The sequence below is a fragment of the Danio rerio genome, chromosome 3 (genome assembly GCF_052040795.2).
Source record: "Danio rerio strain M-AB ecotype USA chromosome 3, GRCz13ab, whole genome shotgun sequence".
In the NCBI taxonomy this organism is placed as follows: Eukaryota; Metazoa; Chordata; class Actinopteri; order Cypriniformes; family Danionidae; genus Danio; species Danio rerio.
The window spans coordinates 14615001-14638247 of record NC_141023.1 but is presented as its reverse complement, the minus strand read 5'-3'; the positions used below and the strand labels follow the sequence as shown (position 1 = coordinate 14638247).

The window sequence follows — 23247 nt, the reverse complement described above, 5'->3', positions numbered from 1 at the left end:
TTTAAGAGCCAGCTGCGTCGCGCTAAGAGCGCATTCGCTATTTACAAGACGTAAAGTAAGTCTAAGTGGAAAAAAATGAGCATTTCACTAGCAAACAGTTAACAGTTTTTATTAACAGAAAACTGTTAAACAGAGCATCTACTGCGTGAGAATGAGAGGTAATGGATCTACTTTCACTTTCGCTCTTGGATAGGGAAACCTTTACGCACAGACATTAGTCTATAAATAAATAATTTTGTTTGTTAAGCGCAAATATTAGTTTTAAAACTATTTCTAAATTCAGTTCTAATTTCCAGCAAACGAATAAATGAACAATAATAACAAAATGTGTTTAAAAACCTGAGTTATATCCTAAAACACATGCTTTGCCCCATATGGTCTAAAACCTGCAGGTGGGCAAATCTAAGCTTGTTTTTAATAAAACAACTATAAATATGGATATAATAAATAATACTGCTAATAATAATAACATTATACAAAAGCAAATTGTTATGAATGAACTGAAAAAGCCTCCCGAGATGAAGAAGACATAAAAGCAGTGATTTTTCATATTTATGTAGGCTAGAAAATAATGTTTTGTCATATTTTAATCCTTTATATTTATGTCCTGTATCTATCCTTATTATATCCTAAATATATATCCTTAATATTTACATTTTTTCATATGTAAAGATATTTGCCTATTGCTCTCTTGTGCGTATTAAGCAGTGCGTAAGCGAGGGGCAACTCTGCGCCGGAGTTTAGACCGGGTTTGTTTTGGTCTAATGAAAAATCTATTTTAGTTTCTCAAAATATCGCCAGCAGTGAGCCTCAGAATGCCTTCCTTTTTAGACCAGAACGCCTATGGGCGCACAAATGAGCGCTAATGCATTTGCTATTTAAACAGCGTAGCGCAACGCCTCAAAACGACTCTTGCGCCAAGCTGAAACTACCAAAAGACTACTGCGCTGCGCCTTGCGCCACATTTCGCCGGGTGTATGATAGGGCCCCTTGTGACTGAAGCCATCAAACTTACATCATCAGAGAAGAACCTACACTCCAAACACGGACAGACTTTGCTTTTTTATTGAATTAATTTGCACGGATTAAATGTTCACCTGAAGGATATCAATGTGCGCTAGCAAAAGAAGCACTGTAAATTTTAATTTCACATGGATTTTAAAGATATGAAAGGGTCTATAAAGCCTTTTTAAATACTCAAATAGTCGAAGTGACATGTTTAATATATCCACAAAGGAAAATATTTATCTACCATCTGCTTTTTCATAGCTATAGATTTAGATCATTCCTGTAAATCCTTATATTATGCTAGATGTGTCTCATTCTATCATCTCTCCATCTTAATCAGGAGGAGAAGCACTTTAGCAGCATCTAGAACAGCAGCCTGTAAGTACATTTAAGATTTGTTTCAGTTGTTGTGTATGGTTTGAGGACTTGTTTCCAGCTGTTTGTGTAAAGTTGTAGGACATTTAAAACTTGCTTTCAGTTGTGTATAATACTAGAAGTTGTTTAGCCACTGTTTCCTTGGTTACTATAAGAGCTTGTGTAGCGAACGCAGACGCGGTTCGCGTCGTCCGCCTCAGTTTCGGCCCTTGTTTTGACTCGGGAGGCGTGTCCAAACGCCAGGTAACCACTATATAGTGAGCACGGTAGCATTAGTCGGCAGGAGAAGCACTTTAGCAGCATCTAGAACAGCAGCCTGTAAGTACATTTAAGATTTGTTTCAGTTGTTGTGTATGGTTTGAGGACTTGTTTCCAGCTGTTTGTGTAAAGTTGTAGGACATTTAAAACTTGCTTTCAGTTGTGTATAATACTAGAAGTTGTTTAGCCACTGTTTCCTTGGTTACTATAAGAGCTTGTGTAGCGAACGCAGACGCGGTTCGCGTCGTCCGCCTCAGTTTCGGCCCTTGTTTTGACTCGGGAGGCGTGTCCAAACGCCAGGTAACCACTATATAGTGAGCACGGTAGCATTAGTCGGCAGGAGAAGCACTTTAGCAGCATCTAGAACAGCAGCCTGTAAGTACATTTAAGATTTGTTTCAGTTGTTGTGTATGGTTTGAGGACTTGTTTCCAGCTGTTTGTGTAAAGTTGTAGGACATTTAAAACTTGCTTTCAGTTGTGTATAATACTAGAAGTTGTTTAGCCACTGTTTCCTTGGTTACTATAAGAGCTTGTGTAGCGAACGCAGACGCGGTTCGCGTCGTCCGCCTCAGTTTCGGCCCTTGTTTTGACTCGGGAGGCGTGTCCAAACGCCAGGTAACCACTATATAGTGAGCACGGTAGCATTAGTCGGCAGGAGAAGCACTTTAGCAGCATCTAGAACAGCAGCCTGTAAGTACATTTAAGATTTGTTTCAGTTGTTGTGTATGGTTTGAGGACTTGTTTCCAGCTGTTTGTGTAAAGTTGTAGGACATTTAAAACTTGCTTTCAGTTGTGTATAATACTAGAAGTTGTTTAGCCACTGTTTCCTTGGTTACTATAAGAGCTTGTGTAGCGAACGCAGACGCGGTTCGCGTCGTCCGCCTCAGTTTCGGCCCTTGTTTTGACTCGGGAGGCGTGTCCAAACGCCAGGTAACCACTATATAGTGAGCACGGTAGCATTAGTCGGCAGGAGAAGCACTTTAGCAGCATCTAGAACAGCAGCCTGTAAGTACATTTAAGATTTGTTTCAGTTGTTGTGTATGGTTTGAGGACTTGTTTCCAGCTGTTTGTGTAAAGTTGTAGGACATTTAAAACTTGCTTTCAGTTGTGTATAATACTAGAAGTTGTTTAGCCACTGTTTCCTTGGTTACTATAAGAGCTTGTGTAGCGAACGCAGACGCGGTTCGCGTCGTCCGCCTCAGTTTCGGCCCTTGTTTTGACTCGGGAGGCGTGTCCAAACGCCAGGTAACCACTATATAGTGAGCACGGTAGCATTAGTCGGCAGGAGAAGCACTTTAGCAGCATCTAGAACAGCAGCCTGTAAGTACATTTAAGATTTGTTTCAGTTGTTGTGTATGGTTTGAGGACTTGTTTCCAGCTGTTTGTGTAAAGTTGTAGGACATTTAAAACTTGCTTTCAGTTGTGTATAATACTAGAAGTTGTTTAGCCACTGTTTCCTTGGTTACTATAAGAGCTTGTGTAGCGAACGCAGACGCGGTTCGCGTCGTCCGCCTCAGTTTCGGCCCTTGTTTTGACTCGGGAGGCGTGTCCAAACGCCAGGTAACCACTATATAGTGAGCACGGTAGCATTAGTCGGCAGGAGAAGCACTTTAGCAGCATCTAGAACAGCAGCCTGTAAGTACATTTAAGATTTGTTTCAGTTGTTGTGTATGGTTTGAGGACTTGTTTCCAGCTGTTTGTGTAAAGTTGTAGGACATTTAAAACTTGCTTTCAGTTGTGTATAATACTAGAAGTTGTTTAGCCACTGTTTCCTTGGTTACTATAAGAGCTTGTGTAGCGAACGCAGACGCGGTTCGCGTCGTCCGCCTCAGTTTCGGCCCTTGTTTTGACTCGGGAGGCGTGTCCAAACGCCAGGTAACCACTATATAGTGAGCACGGTAGCATTAGTCGGCAGGAGAAGCACTTTAGCAGCATCTAGAACAGCAGCCTGTAAGTACATTTAAGATTTGTTTCAGTTGTTGTGTATGGTTTGAGGACTTGTTTCCAGCTGTTTGTGTAAAGTTGTAGGACATTTAAAACTTGCTTTCAGTTGTGTATAATACTAGAAGTTGTTTAGCCACTGTTTCCTTGGTTACTATAAGAGCTTGTGTAGCGAACGCAGACGCGGTTCGCGTCGTCCGCCTCAGTTTCGGCCCTTGTTTTGACTCTCGAGGCGTGTCCAGCTGAATTCAATCAGCTAGTGCTTTGGGGTTATATAAACAACTAGTTCACCGCGGCAGCGGTCGCGGCAGCCTCGTGTGAAGACCGACGAGGGTAAAGACCATCGACTCTACCTGCGCGACTCCACCGAGCAAAGACACCGACAAAGCACTTGAGTACTTTACTGTATTGTTTTACTTTACACTTATTTTTTGTTGTCAGTGTACTTTTATTATGTGTTTTCTAATTCCTGTTGTTACTAACACTCGCAAAACCCGGGAGGTGCGCTGCAGGCGTAATCCTCACAACCTTCGTTCAATACATGTATCTACTATTTCACAACTCTCTCTCTCCGTGGGCCTCTGGAATTGTCAATCAGCTGTTAACAAGGCTGATTTTATTACCTCCATAGCTACATATTCTGACTATAATCTCATGGCTCTAACTGAGACCTGGTTGAGGCCGGAGGACACTGCTACACATGCTACTCTTTCTGCTAATTTCTCTTTTTCCCACACTCCTCGTCAGACAGGGAGAGGGGGTGGGACTGGACTACTAATTTCCAAAGAATGGAAATTTACTCTGATACCGTCCCTGCCAACAATCAGCTCCTTTGAATTCCATGCAGTCACCATTATCCACCCCTTCTACATAAATGTGGTTGTCATCTACCGCCCACCAGGTAAATTAGGTCACTTCCTAGATGAACTGGATGTTCTTCTCTCATCTTTTTCTAATTTTGCCACTCCCTTATTGGTGCTAGGTGACTTCAACATTTACGTTGACAAACCGCAAGCTGCAGACTTTCAGACTTTGCTTGCCTCTTTTGACCTAAAAAGAGCACCTACTTCTGCTACCCACAAATCAGGTAATCAGCTAGACCTTATTTACACACGACACTGCTTCACTGATCAAACAATAGTAACTCCACTACAAACATCTGATCATTTCCTTCTGTCTCTCAACATCCACATTACTCCAGAGCCGCCACACACTCCAACACTGGTTACCTTTCGCAGAAACCTACGATCTCTCTCACCCAACAGACTATCCACCATTGTTTCAGACTCTCTTCCTCCATCTCGCAAACTCACTGCACTTGATTCGAACAGTGCCACTAATACACTCTGCTCCACACTAGCATCATGTCTAGACCGATTATGTCCTCTTGCATCCAGGCCAGCCCGTGCCAGTCCTCCTGCACCCTGGCTCTCGGATGCTCTCCGTGAGCATCGCTCAAAACTTCGGGCTGCAGAGAGAATTTGGCGGAAAACTAAAAATCCTGCACATCTCTTAACATACCAAACTCTTCTGTCCTCTTTCTCAGCTGAGGTTACTTCTGCAAAGCAGACATATTACCGTCTGAAAATCAACAATGCCACTAATCCTCGCCTACTTTTTAAAACATTTTCCTCCCTCCTCTATCCTCCTCCTCCACCCGCATCCTCCACACTTACTACTGATGACTTTGCTACATTCTTCTGCACCAAAACTGCAAAAATCAGTGCTCAATTTGCTGCACCTACAACAAACACGCAAGATACAACACCAACACCACACACACTCACCTCTTTTTCTCAGCTCTCTGAGTCTGAGGTGTCCAAACTTGTGCTATCTAGCCATGCAACCACCTGTCCACTCGATCCCATTCCCTCTCATCTCTTGCAAGCCATCTCTCCTGCAGTCATACCAACACTGACTCACATAATTAACACATCTCTTGACTCTGGTTTATTCCCCACTACATTTAAGCAGGCTAGGGTAACCCCACTGCTAAAGAAACCCAACCTGGACCATACGCTACTTGAAAACTACAGACCAGTATCCCTGCTTCCATTCATGGCCAAGATTCTGGAGAAAGTAGTGTTCAATCAAGTCCTGGACTTTCTTACTCAAAACAATCTCATGGACAACAAGCAATCCGGCTTTAAGAAAGGCCACTCAACTGAGACTGCCCTGCTCTCGGTCGTGGAGGATCTCAGACTGGCTAAAGCAGACTCTAAATCATCAGTCCTCATTTTGCTGGACTTGTCAGCTGCTTTTGACACTGTCAACCACCAGATCCTGCTATCTACGCTTGAGTCACTGGGCGTTGCGGGCACTGTTATACAATGGTTCAGATCTTACCTCTCTGACAGGTCATTCAGGGTGTCTTGGAGGGGAGAGGTGTCCAACCTACAGCATCTAAACACTGGGGTACCTCAAGGCTCTGTTCTTGGGCCACTTCTCTTCTCCATCTACACATCATCTCTAGGACCAGTCATCCAGAGACATGGATTCTCCTACCACTGCTATGCTGATGACACCCAGCTATACCTCTCTTTTCATCCTGATGATCCCTCGGTCCCAGCTCGTATCTCAGCCTGCCTGTTGGATATTTCACACTGGATGAAAGATCATCATCTTCAGCTGAACCTCGCTAAAACGGAAATGCTTGTAGTTTCTGCCAACCCGACTCTACACCATAACTTTTCAATCCAGATGGATGGGGCAACCATTACTGCATCCAAAATGGTGAAAAGCCTTGGAGTAACGATTGATGACCAACTAAACTTCTCTGACCACATTTCTAGAACTGCTCGATCGTGCAGATTTGCACTCTATAACATCAGAAAGATCCGACCCTTCTTATCTGAACATGCAGCTCAACTCCTTGTTCAAGCTCTTGTTCTCTCCAAACTGGATTACTGCAACTCTCTACTAGCTGGGCTTCCAGCTAACTCTATCAAGCCTCTTCAACTGCTCCAGAATGCAGCAGCACGAGTTGTCTTCAATGAACCTAAACGAGCACATGTCACTCCGCTGCTAGTCCGTTTGCACTGGCTGCCAGTTGATGCTCGCATCAAATTCAAAACTCTGATGTTTGCCTACAAAGTGACTTCTGGCCTAGCACCTTCTTATCTGCACTCACTTCTGCAGATCTATGTGCCCTCCAGAAACTTGCGTTCTGTGAATGAACGTCGCCTCGTGGTTCCATCCCAAAGAGGGAAAAAATCACTTTCGCGAACGCTCACGCTCAATCTGCCCAGTTGGTGGAATGAACTCCCTAACTGCATCAGAACAGCAGAGTCACTCGCTATTTTCAAGAAACGACTAAAAACTCAACTATTTAGTCTCCACTTCACTTCCTAATCTGCAATTGCCTCTTTGAATATCACACTAATTGTACAAAAAAAAAAAAAAAAAAAAAAAAAAAAAAAAAAACTACTAACACTTCCCTTCTTAGACTTTACAGACCTGAAACTTGCCTTTAGTACTTATTCATTGTTGCTCTTAGTTGTGTAAATTGCTTCCTTGTCCTCATTTGTAAGTCGCTTTGGATAAAAGCGTCTGCTAAATGACTAAATGTAAATGTAAATGTAATCAGTCTCTCATACATTTTTAATTGAAAACAGAGCCCCCTGAACCCTTTCGGGATATACAATCCTCTTTATTTTCTGTTCTTCTGCTCTCCCAGGGTTCAACGATGAAGATAAAATAGCTGACATAGAAGACCTCCGACCCCAGGTATCTCTTTGGGTGCTGAGTGAGTTAAGTGTCCCACTGTGAGGGAGTGCAGGTGAGTGAAAACTGACCCTTTATTCTTTGTTCAATGCTAACAGCAACTGGTGAAATCTTAGACTTTTAGGAACTCTGAGAGGGACCCCTGTCCGTGCAGTAATAAAAATCCCACAATGACCCCTAATCTGATCATTTAGAGTAGTGTCACATGCCAACAAACAGTGAGTTGAAACTGTAATACAACATTTATGTGCAAATATTATGTTAGCCTAATAACACCATAGTATTGTTTCAAAGCAGCTTTACAAAAGGTGCACATTATTACATTACAGTCAAATTAATTTATGATATACAGACATCATTAACCTGCAATTTTATAGCATATAGGTGATGTCTATGTGTACATGTTTAATGAAGTGTATTAAGTGTGTGTGTTGTCCTCTGTGGTTGGCATCATCTCTTCACAGGTCTTGGATCCCATCAATGCACAGACTCTAGAGGCCTCTGGAGGGGCATCCACAGGGAGTAATAGAGAACAAAGAAAATTATTAGCGCAGCTGCTGTTCATGATGTAGTTGAACAATTGATATTAAATGCCAATGAAGCACTATAAATAAAAAGTGTAGCCATATAACCAAATATAAACAAGCATATAAAGCATATAAGTATTTCTAACAAAATGTCCTCTGCATTAAGATTGTGTGTATGCTAAGCTTAACATTACTAAAAAGATAGGTCTTTAATCTAGTTTTAAACTGAGAGAGTGTGTCTGAGCCTTCAGACATTATCAGGAAGGCTATTCCAGAGTTTAGGAACTATAAATGAGAAGACTCGACCTCCTTTAGTAGACTTTGCTATTTTGGGTAATACCAGAAGCCCTGAGTTTTGAGATCTTAGAGAGCACGTTGGATTGTATGTAGAGGGACAGAAGGTTGGTTAGATAAACAGGAGTTAGATTATTTAACGCTTTATAGGTAAGAAGCAATATTTTATAATGAATACAGAACTTAACATTGTATGAATTAAATATGCTTACAGTTAAAGTTACTATAGCTGTTTAGCAGGGCCGGAGTGGGACTCCTTTTTAGCCCTGGAGTTTCAAGTCTTAGACCAGCCACCCTCAGTTCATGACTGACTATTAAAATAAGGTCATTTCCAATTCAGGTTCTAATGACACTATCATGTCTTTTTCAAGGAAACAGCTGCTTTAGAACATCAAATGTTTTTCATAAATATGAGAACATTAAAGGGTAGCTAAATCTCCAACACTATTTTTTAAAACATCACAATGTCCTTTCCTGCAATGTCTGAATATATATTCTGTGCAAAATTCTTTATAGATATCCAGTCCTTTGTAACGGTGGTCACACAAAAAAAGTAAAAAAATAAATATGCACACCTACATAAGTAACCCAAACAGTATTATATGTCTTAACACAAAAACTGAAAATAAATAAATAAATAAAAAATAAATTAGGTGAGATTCAAACTCGGGTCAGCAGCATCAAAATGCAACACGCTGACCACTGGACCACAATGGCTTAATCTTTTTCTCCCCTTTTTAGATTTCTGATTATGTCAGAGTTATTAATGTACTGAATCATCTGATTTTATTGAGCAGTTGTAATATTCATTAATATTATTTTTCGAATTCTGATATTCATTTGGGTGCCGCTGTTTGTGCAGGCTGCATTTTGCTCAAAGGGCTGCGAAAAAATATATAAAAAGAGCGGAGCTGCGGCAAAATAATGAATAAAAAGAGTGACGCTATGGTCAAATAAATACATCAACTGAAAAAGTGTGACTGCTGAGAGTGCGAGCAGCTGGGGACACCATCCCTCATGGCCAAAAAACGGACTGGCCCACCGGGAATTCTCCTGGTTCTTCCGATTAGCCAATCCGGGCCTGCTATTTTGTGAAAAGCAGTGAATGAATCTCTTTTTTACTCTTATATATTTTTTATTTGTTGTTTGATTAACATATACCTTAACCAGTGCTTCATTTGTGAATCATGAGGTCCCGGAACAGATAGGGGTAATGGATCCAGTTAAGCGGGCCGTTGAATAGCGGAGGGGAGTCACGGACAGAAGTTAAGAGCCGGGACGGGTTAATTGTCGCGGATGAAAGTGTAGAGGGTTGGGAAGTCGCGGAACAAAGTGTACAGCGGACAAGGGAGGAGGGCATTTGAGTAGGGGATCGGTAAAATGAGTTGCCGAATCAGATTTCAGAGGTTCCGGATCCGGTGTGTTCCGGCACAAATTAAGCCCTGCCCTTAATCTGTCTCACATATTTACATGTTTATAATGAATGCACAGATCTGTATTTACAAACATGTGTTTACTTTCCTAACTGTATATGGTCATTTAAATGTGCCATAGAATAAATAGCGTAGTTGAATAATATGAGTTCAATACATGAAAATTACGTACTGTGAGCCCTAAACGCTTTTGTTTCCTTGTTTTCATGTCGATATCAGTTAAATCAGGCCAATGGGAGCAAAACATGAACTCTGACAATACTCAAGGCATGCTAAATTTCTTACCTAAACCGAAAATAAAGTTCCGTAAATGAAACAAACAATTCTACCCTCCATAACTATCCATTAAACAGGAGAAAACGGGACAAAAGAAAAAGAGCCTTTACTTAGATCATTCAGCAGCTCACGTGGAGAGAGAGAAAGAGACAGAAAATAGAGAATACAACACACACAGGAACAATACACACTAGCATTGTCAAAATAATGTCACTCAATATGTAACAATGCCCCTGGCTGTGTTTGATTGGTCAGAACATTTCCTAGTGAGATTACAACAATGATTATTTTCTCTCTTATTTTAAAGTTTATCTAAGCTTGTATTATACTTACCGTCTATGTGGAACTCTTGATTTTGGACTGTATTTAGGGATATGCGGATTAAAAATGTAGAGTATACAGTGCCACACCAATGAGGCATAAAGTCAGTTTAAAGGTATTGTTTTTAGTTTAATGTGTATGTTGTGAAGTGTATGTTTGTAATGAGGCAACAGACACATGTAAATTGCTAATCAAAAGTGTTAAATGCTCATTAATGCATTGTGTCATATCACTCAGCTCTTACTATAATTTTTCTGCAATAATAGTGCGCAAATAAACATGTGTTTATGCTGAGGTTGATATTTAATCCTGTGTGTGTGTTATTATATGTTGAAACACACAGAATACAACTTTAAACAATTTTCCACCGGTCCTTTTGGTCCAGTATAATTAGAATTTAGGCTATATTTCACCCACAGCACAGCTAAGGAACTAACTAAATAACTCTGGTGGCTTAAGGAGAGCTCACTCAATCTTTCTACCTCAAAGAACTTCACTACTACTTTGTTAAAAAAATATTCAAAGTACAGATACATTTTGCATGTGTGTATTTCAGAGTACGTCATGCTGTGTGTTTGCGTGAGTTAGCTTCATGCGCTGACATGAGCTTCCGGAGCGTCAAAGCAGAGCTCATTAAAATTCCAGACCCCTCCAAATATGGTCAAAACCAACTATATCATATTAGGCCCAATTCATATGGTTGGAAATAGACCTGTTAAACCATTTCTGGAGAATTTGTCCACTTACTTAAACAGCATACCTCCTATTTAGATATCAGAAAATACTTCACTGTATATGGCACCTTTATGACCTTGGCATGTTTTATTATGTGAGATAAAACACATTGAGATGGAAATGTCACCATATATTGAGTGTTCATGTCTGTTTAAACACACCCAAACCACAAAATGTCTGTTTTTACTCCTCAGATTGCATGTACAGAAGCCCCTCTGGGTGAAAAAACAGTTTTTTAGTGTTTTTAGTGTGTGAATTGTGTCTTTATTATTATGAAACACGTCCAAATGTCACATACCATTAAACAAATGGATAAACTTGTAGGTTTACATAAGCACATGGAAATCTGCAGGATAGTATAATTCTCCAGTAATAGGGTTATTGACCCCTGCTTTAAAGCACCAGAGTGCAGCCATTTTCATTATCATTTCATAGTGAAACTGTATGATTAAGTTAAATGAAATCAAGATCACTATCTAGCAAAAGCTGCAATTATTTCTGCACATATTGTCAGCGCAACACGGCTCCAGTAAATCTCCTCAAAAGGCCAGAGGACACTCTTTTGCAGAAACCGTAAATACGCTTAAAAGGAGTCAAACTGAGTCGAGGATATACCAGCTTTTATTGATTTAAAGTGACTAATAAAGAAACAACTATGGAATCATCTCACAGAATGATTTATTTCAAGCACTCGAAGTTATGAAGTGAGTTTGGAGTAAAACCATGTTATTAAATGTGGTATTTTCACATGCTTTCAGATGTAGCAGAAACACAGAGATCTAGTTCACTGAGAAGCAACGCAAACAGCTTTCAAATGGCAGAATGATTACCTTCAATTTCATGGTTACTGCGATTAAATATACGTTTTTTGTTTTTTTTTGTATAGCTTGTCAGTGAACTATGGCTCTCTGTACTCTATCTGAAAGCAGGTGCTGGAGATTTAATACTGATTGCGCTCTAGCTTAACTGACAAAATGTGCATGAAAATCACAACCCAGGCTCATTATAAAAACGTTCCCCAATATACATTTCTGGAGAGCACCAAATACATCCCAGGAGCTACGTTTTTTACAGTTTTTGTTTTCGAGAATCCACCAGAGACCGCTGTGTATTTTTTTAAATCTCGAATTTCTTTCGCAAGTGCCATTTGCGCCTGCAGTTTTCCCATAAATCCACAAGAGGCTGCTGACGACTGACTGACGGACTGACTTATCAACTGACCCACCCTTCTCCTTTCCTAAAACCAATCAATAGTGTTTTTAAAAGCACAGATTGACCCACCTAAACATATTTAAAAATCAGTTCAGAAAAAGCAAAGCCCTTGCGTCTGCCTGATATTTACCACATTCTCAGATTTTACCACATTCTCACCCTGTTGGTAACTTCTTGTTCTTGTTTTTAAATTCTGTTTTAGTCTTACCTGCTTTATGGAACTCTGTCCTCTTGGTCAACCCCTCTCTTTGTCTCTAGTCCACACATGTACATGGCGAGCTATATAAAGCCGTCTATATAGAGGTAAGCAGTCAGCTAGAAAGTGCGAAAAGGAATGGCTTCATACCGCACTGTAGCATTTGTTTTAAAGACAAAATGCAGTCGTACATACTTCTGGCTACATAATTCGCGATCTCCAGAAATGTATATAGGGCTACATTTTCAGAATGAGCCTGTGTTTGAAAATCACCTTTGATTAATCATGCAGCCCTATATCTTAGTGTCTTCCATTGCTGGAAGTTAAAATAAAACAATCATGTCTTTCTCTTCTTAGATCTAATCAATATATAATATTTCATAGCAAGGGCACCCCCTGGTGGTTCGGGGACTCATGCAAACTCTTTATACAGGAAGGGTCGGCGCTGGGTAATATTTATTTTAACAAAACTTTTTTTTTTTCACAGATTGACCCACCCACCCACCTAAATCCAACCGACTTTTTGAAAAGCAGTCCAGACAAAGCAAAGACTTGCGGCCGCCTGATATTTATCACATTTTCAGATTTTACCACATTCTCACCCTGTTATTAACTTCTTGTTCTTGTTTTTAAATTCTGTTTTTGTCTTACCTGCTTTCTGGAACTGTTCTTCATTGGACTCGAACCCTGTTGTGTTGGTCAACTCCTCTCTGCGTCTCTAGTCCACCGTTGTACATGTCAAGCTATGGGAAAGCTGTCTATATGGCAATAAGCGGTCAGCTGGTAAGTGCGAAATGGATATACCGCCCCATAGTATTCGTTTTTAAAGACAAAATGCAGCCATACGTCTTTCTGGCTACATAATTCGCAATCTCCAGAAATGAATATAGGGCTACGTTTTCAGAAGGAGCCTATGTTGGAGCATCACCTTCAATTAATCATGCAGCCCTATTTCTCAGTGTTTTTACATAGTTGCTGGAACCCAAAATAAAAACAAACATCTTTTTCTCTTCTCAGATCTAATCAATATATAATCTATAATAGCACGGGCGCCCCCTTGTGGTTTGGAGACAATTGGAAACTCTGCATATAGGAAGGATCGGCTCTGGGTGATATTAAATTTAACAAAATTTTTTATTTGGATGTTAACCCGGCTGAATACATACTTGATTTGCAGGACAGTCATCAAGCGCATTGTTGGCAACACGATCAAAATTCACAACGCATGCAAGTAGTCCGGTCATACACAGTATGTTGTGTTCGGTGTGCTTCACAGGTCTGAAAAAATAATTGATGAGATTTAAAAAATTTAAAAATAAATAAATAGCATAGCCATGAGACACGCGTACAGTATTTACGGAGAACCATGAATCACAGTATAACATCAGAGAGGTCAGGAGGAGAAATCAGGCACAAAAATGAGAGAACAGGAGCGCGGGATTATCAAGACAGGCACAAGTCAAATATAGATATGAAATTGTTCATCACGTGTCGTCACAGTATCTGTGTGCTCAGGGCTCAACATATGATCCATATGTCGTCTGATTTGTCTGTCTACTTTGTCTAAAACTCAAACAGAGGCGCACATAAAAAGATGTGGTTGTTAAATGATCAATATTCTCAGTTTGAAGTTTTAACAACAACAAAAAAACTTTTCTACATTTAAATATGACATGAAGAGGGATTGAGCAGTGCATCCTGGGAAATGCAGCTGGAATTACTGCTCGGGGGCAAAGATGTAGTCTAGAGCTTGTCTCTCGGCTGCGGCTACGTTGGGATGCCAGAGGTCCACGCTGAAGATGACTCTAGGACCGTCCTCTGCTGCCCCTACAGGACAAACACATACATTACAGATAAACTACAGAAGGAGCCCACTGATTTTAATGGTTTAAAATTACTGTCACTCCGGGTAAATATGAAAAATAAATCTGCTTTGAGATTCTGTATGGGAAAATGCCTGTTTCCAGGTTTCCTACAAACTCATATTGGAGAAAACTCAGAGCTGGTATACACTCATCCACCTGGATGACACGACGGCAGCCCTATTGCGCCAGACCACACCAGGGTCACATGCAGGATTTTATTCCAAGGTACGCACTAATCCAGCATCGCCCCGCCCCCTTCATCCAATCATGTCAAGAAACACTGATGCTTAAGGCTGATTTATACTTCTGCGTCAAACGCCGGCTTATGCTACGGCTTATGCTACACCTCTCAAAAAATGCAACGACGTGTAGCGCAAGCTCTGTGATTGGTCGGCTTGGTATCGCTGACGAGTCTGGGCAGACCGAGAGCCGCGTGAATGGTGCGAGCCTGATGGAGCGATTGTTTACAAGTGTGGAGTCCCGTGAAGGAGCTCCGGATGGAAAGTTTTGTTTTGTGTTTACCTCATAGTTAAAGTTGTTGCACGTCCGCCGGTTCCTGCCTCAAAATGAGCGAGTTTGAGCCACTTGTACATCCCGAAAGTGTTCAGGAAAAGCAAAACAGCAGCGAAGAAACTCGACACAGAGGAACATAAACACCTCACTGCCAACTAGTGTTTCGGAAATGTTAATGCAGACCCACAGAGACAGCGCGCAGAAGTATAAATGCACAGCTACGCGCGTTGCATGCGCCGTGGGATACGCCGGTCACTTGACGCAGAAGTATAAACCAGGTTTTACTGTCAAAGGCTACATTATTGAAGGGCATTCATTATGAAATAATTTGTTTCCTTTTTTAATTTTAATATTTTGTTGAAATCTAAATGAAAAAGCACGTCAGCATCAAAGAAAAATCAGATGCAAGACCTAATCTTTATGTTTATGATATATTAAAAAAATTGCAAATATATGACAGAAGAGTGTTACACAATAGTGAAGCATTAATTAAATCCTTACTTTCCACTGACTGAAAATCATCCACCCGCACAGTTGGGCTCAAAGTAAAATTTAATTAGTATATTTTTCTTGGAAAAAATATATTTTAAAAACGAATATCGTAAATAGTTTGCCTCTTTAAAAGCCGATATTCCACTGTCGTGCTGGACCGTTTTTTATGCTGAACCGTTACATTCCGTGCTCAACCGGGCCAGACAGCAAATAAATTTAATTTTAGGAAAAATGACCAAATTGTAACGTGATGATTGAAAATGATTGGAGGGAAAATAAATATGTTTAAAATCTCCATACAAAACAGAAAAATAAACAATGATAATGCAACAATAATAGTGCATTTGTATTATAGTGGCAGAAATATATTTTTTGACAGGCCTTGTGAAAAGTGAGCGGGCATTTTCACTAATAAAAAAATAGCACCTAAATTATTTAATTTTTAACAATTAATAAATTACACAGCGGTTTTATATCAATAGTTTATAATGATATAAATTATACATTTTGATGGTAAAATAACAATTTAAACAATGGCTGTTATTTCTTTCAGTATTTTAACATTAAATAACGAATGCATTAAGTGAAATAAAAACAAATTTAAAACAACAGCATATCAGGATATAAAGCATATTTATGTCAAAGCAGATCAATTCCTGCTTAACATTTTAGAAAATATTTTGCGTAGCTACCCAGTATATATTAAAGATCATCGAGAACAAAAAACAAAAACACAGAAATTACATGGCCCCATAAATGTCCAACTTATATTTAACTGAATCATATAAATGTTGAAAATTGCTCATTTTACTGTTATAAAACATTTGTTTAGTTTTTTGAGTAAAAACAATATGGACATTTAAGAATTCATATTTATTCATTCAGTCATTCATTCCTTTGACTTGTTTATTATTGGTGCATATATAGGCTATAATTTAAATCATACAACAGTACCTTGGACAGCTACAGTGCCACTAAAGCTTTCAAACAAAAGTCCAAAAAATTAAAGAAACATTTGCCTTCCTCCGACCGCCAACATCACAACACGCCGTAACCGTTCTTCAGGTGGTATAGCAAGCATAAATTACAAAACAAGCCGTCTGGGCTTTGAATTAAAAAGTGCAGTTATTTCCTCTTTGTTCAAATAGTCTGCAAGTTCATGCATGGATATAAGATGTTATGGACTGTGGACATCAATGATATTAAGCGTGTCTTTATTTGATGCGCAGCAGAAAAACAAAGTTGTTTCAATAGTGCATGTAGCTGTTGGTAAAGTTCTCTCCCAAGTCAGAGCGAGTTTAGGCTATGTGCTACCAAATACAGCTCTGCATGCAATAAACTCACACTCAGTCAGGAGAAGTAAAGATCTCATTGCCAAGGATGTTAATCAAATGAATCAAGCTCCAGCCACGAATAAAATAATAGTTTTTTTTTTTACTATTTTAAGATTTTAGACGACAGGTTAGTAATTATAATATATATGGTTAATTATATCCAAGTCAATGAAATAATTATAATGCATGATGTATGATTTTTAATAATATTACTAAGCCGAAGGAAATTAAATGGTAACACTTTACAATAAGGATCATTAGTTAATGCATTTACTAACATGAACTAATCATGAACAACACTTGTACAACATTTATTAATCATAATTGAACATTTACTGATGCATTATTAACATTCAAGTCCATGCTTGTTAACATTAGTTAATGCACCATGAGTTAACATGAACTATCAATGAAGTACTGTATTTTCATTAACTAACGTTTATTAACATGAATATATACTGTAGTAAATATATTGTTCAATGCTTGTTCATGTTAGTAAATGCATTACTTAACATTAACCAATGATCCTTATTGTAAAGTGTGACCAATTAAATGAATGATTAAGTTAACTTAATTCCTTTAAGTTGTCCCAACAAAAATCGATTATATGGAACACAGTGGCATAGTGTATCTAGGCGAATGGATTTTGCAATTTTTTTTTGTAATTTTGAGTTTTTTAAGGCTTTTTTGATAGAAAGACAAAAAGAATGAAAAATAAAAAGGTATATTTATTTTTAACAAGGGTGGCAATTATATTTATTATGACAAGGGTTGGGCGATGTCGACCAATTTGGTATCGTACGATTTCTAACGTGAAACATCACGATGGACGATGACATAACAAATTAATTATTTGTAGCCTACCGTGTAAACTACTTGTCATGATCACCAGCCATCTAACCAGCAGAGATCAATGGAAAACATTCACACACACATAGGACTACAAATCTGCTTTTAAATGGACTACATATTTAGTCATGCAGCACACACACAACTGGTTCCTAATCCTGACTGATTGCATATACACAGCTGATGCTACTCAAGTACTGATTACACACCCATATATATATATATATATATATATATATATATATATACAGCTCACATTGAGACACTCATGGCTGAGTCTTGAGTCATTGAGTGACACTACAATGCGTTTTCCTTTGTCTTGTTTCGCCGTTTTCTTTGATCCTTGCCTCGTTTATTTAATCCCGTTTGCTGCCTGCCTTTTGACCACTTGCCTGCTAATACGACTTTGACTACGGGATTGCCCTTATACATCTGTTTGCTCCTGTGTTGACCCTTGCAGTGTCACACCCCTGGTTACACTACCTGACTCTCATGGTCTTTGTTTTACCCATACCCAAATCATGAATAAATAAAGATAAGTTACACACATATTTCAGTTTTGATTAGTCCCTTTTCCATTTTAATGAATGAATGTTTGTTGTTGCTGGCCAACGAAAGCTGGCGAAATCAAGTTTGGCTACATTACCTGTGACGCAACAGTATCTCAGTTGTTTCTATAGAATCAATTTAGAAAATGGAGCGCTTTGTGCAGAAGCTACTGTATATGCTTACTCAGAATGATCTCTCTCATATTTATGCTCATGTAGCACTCTGCTAATCCCATCTTACACATATGTTTATAAAGTTGTTTTTTTCTAATCTCATCTAGGTCATGAAATAGGTCAGGACCACTGCTGCCCCCCTCAGAAACATTATCGCGTGGCACCCTTGCAAAACAGAAAACAACCTTCACTATTCTGACATTCTCCTCTGCTCTTTATCTGCGGAAAGGTCTGTTATCTATTATACTGTTGTGTATACTGATTCAGCATGTTATAAGCAGTAGGGGTTTGTGGAGTAGTTTTCTGACCGTTGTGTGAGATGGTGTGCAGGAAAGAGTCGTCCACAAGGAGGCAGTGTCCCTCTGACCAACACTGAGGCTCTCCACCAACCACCAATTCACACTGAGCAGGAGTCTGAAGACCTGACACACACACATACAAATACATACACTGGTTTTTGGTGGTTTATGAAGACTCTACATAGTAGGGCTGCACAATATATGGTTTCAGCATTGATATCACAATGTGATCATTCGCAAAAGTCACATTGCAGGATATGAAATGTTGTTATTATAACGTATCATTTGCATGGGGTTTTGAAACATGTGACTGGATAATGATTTTAAAAGCATTCAGGCATAAGAAATTTAACAATCCATAACTTTAATAACGATTAATGTTATTGAGTTATTGTTATTATTCTATTACTGTACCTGACTACTATTAGACTCAGAAAATAATAATAAAACACTGTTTATTTGAATGGCATCTTTTTCTGTGTTTACTGTATCAGTATTTTATGTATTTACTGTATTTATCTACGCTTGTTTATTGTATTTTATGCAGATTCACCTATCTACAGAATCATCCCAATCAGTCTACAATAATAAACACCTTCCACATAGAGAAATATTCAAGTCATCTGGAGAAATTGTATTTTTATCGCAATGTATATAGCAGAATAATAAAATATCACAATGTTAGATTTTTTCCAACATCGTGCAGCCCTACTTCAAAGGCATAATGCAGTTTATACTATCAAAAAGCTTGTTATATGGTCTAACCACACCCCTACTCCTAATCCCAACCTTCATGAACCACCTCAACATGGTAATATCTTGTCATTTTACAAATATGTGTCCTCATAAACCACCAAAAACAGTATGCACCCACATATACACAGATAGAATAAAGTCACATTCAACATAAACACTATAATGGCACCATGTATTGTTTATTTTTCTCAAATGAAAATTAAGGGCCAGACTTGCTGTTAAAAAATTTATTTTTGTCATTAAAACAGTACTGTCTAGATTTATCAAGCACACTGTAAAATATCCAGCTTGCCTTAGATTTTTAAACTGAATCAAATTAACTTTATTAGTCCATTGAACTTATATTATTGTTATTATATTGTTAAACTGACTCAAAACTGCTTGCATGTTTTATACAAGTTCTGTAAGTTAGAACATGATTAACTTAGTTTAATAAGTTACAATGAATTAAAAACATATGCTGTCATGACTAATTGTTCAAATTTTTTTTTTACAGTGTATGAAAAATAAAGAATTAGCACTGAAAAAGGCATGGGCGCTGATTTTTGTCTTACTGAATATGCATTTGTTGGAGTTTCCCCACTGTAAAAACAGTTTTAACTAACTTTTAACTAATTTTTGTAGGTTAATCAGGCTTCAACTATTATTTTTTTTAAGTTATAAAGTTTAACCCTATATTTTAGTCAGTTTGATATAAGCTGAGATGACTAGAAAAGTTGATTTAATTGAACAAAAATAAATTTAGGTTAGCAAGAATTTTCATTTTTTACAGTGCAGATGCACACTTTATAGTAATTCAAATCTCAAAAACACTGGTATTTGCATTATTTAACACCTAAAAAAACTTTAACTTATAGGGAATAATTTAACCAAAAATGAAAATCTACTCTATTTATTCACTCCTACTTGGTTCCAAATCTTTGTAACTTTCTTTTTACTGTTGAACACAAAATAAGATATTTTAAGGAATGCTGAAAACCTGTAACCATTGACTTCCATGGTAGCAAAAACAACAACTGTGGAAATCATTATCTACAGTTTTCCAATACTTTTCAAAACATCTTCTTTTGTATTCAACACAATAAAGAAAGTCACAAAGGTTTCAAACAAGTAAAGAGTGCATAAATGATAACAGAATGTTCACTTTTGAGTGAACTATCCCTTTATACTTGAATTAGTTAATGAAATATAAGCACTTCTAATTTAAACAGATTTTTTTGAATGCTTGCAAATTCTAAATGTATTTATTATTATTATTATGGAATTTATTTGTTGTACATTTTTTCTATTTATTTCTGTGGTCGAGTCCCTATTTCAAATTTCCTTGCAGAAATGCTGAAAATCTAGATGGAGAAGTTCTCTCTTGTTTGCATTGTTGGGGTAGGCCTTTAGATCTTTAAAAAAGTATTTTCAAAAGTAAAAAAGGGTTCAATACTCTTTAAATACTGCCCAAGATTTTGGTAAATGTTTACATGTAAATACCATAACCAAAACGTCAGAAATGCTATCCATTGTTATTTACAGTATTACTGTTCTTAATGTATTTTTGATTCAGCCTTTATAAACATTAAATACAAAACATAATTGTCAGGATTCTGCCACTTTGGTCTTGTTAATCCTTGTCTTGGTGTCCAGACACTAGTCCTGTGACGTCTTGTATGTTGTGCTCAGCTTGAGTTTTCTCAGGTCGAGCACTCATAATTCCCATCATTGTCTGTCTTTGTCAGTGTATGAGCACCATCCTAGCATGTGCTCTCCAGTCTATTGTCCAGTCCCACCCTCCTTGTTATCCCATTATTAGTTTATTCAGTTCACCTGTTTGTTTGCTAATTCTTTCTCTTTATAGTCTCCTCATGTCTGCTGTCCTGTGCCAGTTCGTCATATGCCATATCCTGTCGAGTTGTGTCCTGTTTGTCCAGCCCTGATCCCTGCCTACCTAATCAAGTTTGTTTGCTTATTTATTTTGTTAGGTTTTTCCCCTTATTACCTTTTATTAATAAAAACATATATTGTTTGCTGCACTCCCTTTCCCTTCCTTAAACCGTGACAATAATATATAAACAAAAACATAAAATATTGGGTTTGTGACATGGCAAAAAGAAAGACTTTCTTGTCTTTGTTACAGTGACTTACCCAGATGGCAGCGCAGGCGTGTGTTTGTGGGGCCGTAAGTGCCTGAAAGTGTGGCCCCGGGCCCCAGGAGCCAGAAGCCGGCGGAGCCCAGAGAGTTGCTGCTGATGAAGGTTCTGAGAGAGAGGAGGGTTCGGTATGAACATGGACACGCTCTGCAGTTACTTGCCACACACACACCGGCATTGTAGAGCGGGAACACAGTCTGGCCCTGACAGAGAAACACAACAGTTTATTGTACAAATATACTTACAACTTACAAGAACACAGATCAGTGTAACTGAGTAGTTTTTTGTGCATCAATATAAATATAAAGTAGTTTAAAAATATATAAAGGAGTTTAAAAATGAGTACATTTACTTGAGTATGCTTTTTATGCTGTATTGGTACTTTTACTGTTCTATTTTTCTTTTCTTTTCTTTTTTTCTTCCAGAACAACCCCTTCCCCAACAATTTAACCCCTTACAGATGAGGTACATACAAAAATAATGATATTGTAAAAAATGTAATAAGAAAAGTAATACAAAATAAATAAATAAAAGGTACCGCCATCATCATTACTTTAAGGGGATACATTTGTGCATCAATATACATTGTGTTACATTGTAGTTACCAAATTACATTTGGGATAAGTTGAGTAACCTCTAAATATACATATCCAAATATGTTGTAATACTTTTCCACCTCTTCAGAAAAATATCAGTCTTCATTTGTAGACATGCTGTCATATTGTTCATTACATAGACCACTTTAAGTCTCTGAATCTACTGAGCCACCTTTAGAAAACCTTCCATGTACTGTTATCAGTTTTTTTTTTTTTTGCAACCAGTAATAATATCCTTTGTACAAATCTTGTTTCTTCATTAAACATTTCTTTGGACAGTGCTCCCAGTAAGCACACAACTGGATCCAGGGGTATTTCTAGATCTAATATCTTATTTATTTCTTTTTTTAACATTTTTCAAAATTCTTAAATCTTACGACAGTCCCCAAAAATATGGATACTGACGACCGTGGTTTGATGAACATGAAAGTGAAGTTAAACATCTCCCATGGCTTGCACAGTCACCAGATCCAAATATTATTGAGTCAGTTGTGGTGTTTTGAAGGAGCAAGTGAGGAAATGTTTTCCTCCACCAGCATCATGTAGTGACATAGCCACTATTCTGCAAGAAGAATAGCTTAATATCCCTTTATCGCGTCCTCCAACCCACCAGGGGGCGCAGCAATATTGCCCTATACTCCTCAACATTAGATGACGGTAGTGACTCTTGTTCCTTTAAACTCCCCTGTAATCAGCCTAATCACCACCACCTGTTCTTTGCTCTATATAAGACTGCTTTATATCCTGCTCTGTTCAGTCCTGAACCCTACCTCTTAGCTGCCTCGTCCAGTGACCAGTTAAGTTATTTTCAAGATTTTTTGCTGCTATTTTCTTATTTAATTGTACTGAGACCCTCGTGTCTATTTTATTTTGTATGTATTTTGGGAAGCACAGCTTTCCTATTTTTGTTGTACTTTTTCAACCCTGGCTGTAGAGAGATATTGTCTTTCTTTTTTTGTCATTCTCTTCAGTAAAGACTGTATTATTTTTTTGGAATTCATACGTTGTGGACTAACTTTGTTCCTCCTTTGCTCTTGCGCTACCAGTTGCTGACTTAGCTCATGTAGTAAGAACTACTGCTTACCACACAGTAGACACAGGTTTGATCCCCAGTCAGACCATAACAGTATCTGTCATTTTCAAAATGAATTGATGCTGTATTGGCCACAAAAGTAGGCCCTACAACATTACTTATGAATTACTGTCTAAAACCAGGCATTTCAGTTTCATTGTCCCACTCCTGTTAGTGTTAATTCTGATGAGTCCACCTTTAATGTCTTTCCCACCTCTGGGGGAGTTGCAGTGTGGAGAAGCCCCAAAGAAGTGTACCACACAGACTCTTGCTAACCCAAAGTAAACCATAGGGGTGGAACGGAGATGGTTT

General features: G+C 38.3%; 3 protein-coding genes across 3 annotated transcripts in view; 2 read left to right on the top strand and 1 right to left on the bottom strand.

The window, feature by feature from the left end:
• kctd13 (potassium channel tetramerization domain containing 13) overlaps positions 1–23247 on the top strand; it is a 91472-nt gene that overhangs the window by 902 nt on the left and 67323 nt on the right. The window lies entirely within an intron of this gene.
• On the top strand, positions 1346–7029 carry LOC147845554 (uncharacterized). The gene is made up of 2 exons (XM_087244081.1): positions 1346–4483; positions 4565–7029. The coding sequence occupies exons 1-2, from the start codon at positions 4036–4038 to the stop codon at positions 6931–6933; spliced, it is 2817 nt and encodes a 938-aa protein (XP_087100207.1). The 5' UTR covers positions 1346–4035; the 3' UTR covers positions 6934–7029.
• Positions 13415–23247, bottom strand: part of asphd1 (aspartate beta-hydroxylase domain containing 1) — a 15752-nt gene continuing 5919 nt past the window's right edge. Inside the window, exons 5-7 of the mRNA XM_087244091.1 lie at positions 21263–21470; positions 18383–18496; positions 13415–14126 (exon numbers count right to left, since the gene is read on the bottom strand). Coding sequence (XP_087100217.1) covers positions 14017–14126; positions 18383–18496; positions 21263–21470 — 432 coding nt within the window. The 3' untranslated portion in view covers positions 13415–14016. The remainder of the gene's footprint in view (positions 14127–18382; positions 18497–21262; positions 21471–23247) is intronic.

Excerpts from the sequence above, each read along its gene's own strand:
- LOC147845554 (XM_087244081.1), top strand. The coding sequence starts at position 4,036 with ATGTGTTTTCTAATTCCTGTTGTTACTAACACTCGCAAAACCCGGGAG. Across the intron at positions 4,484-4,564 it reads TGTCATCTACCGCCCACCAG|GTGACTTCAACATTTACGTT; the intron begins GTAAATTAGGTC and ends TATTGGTGCTAG.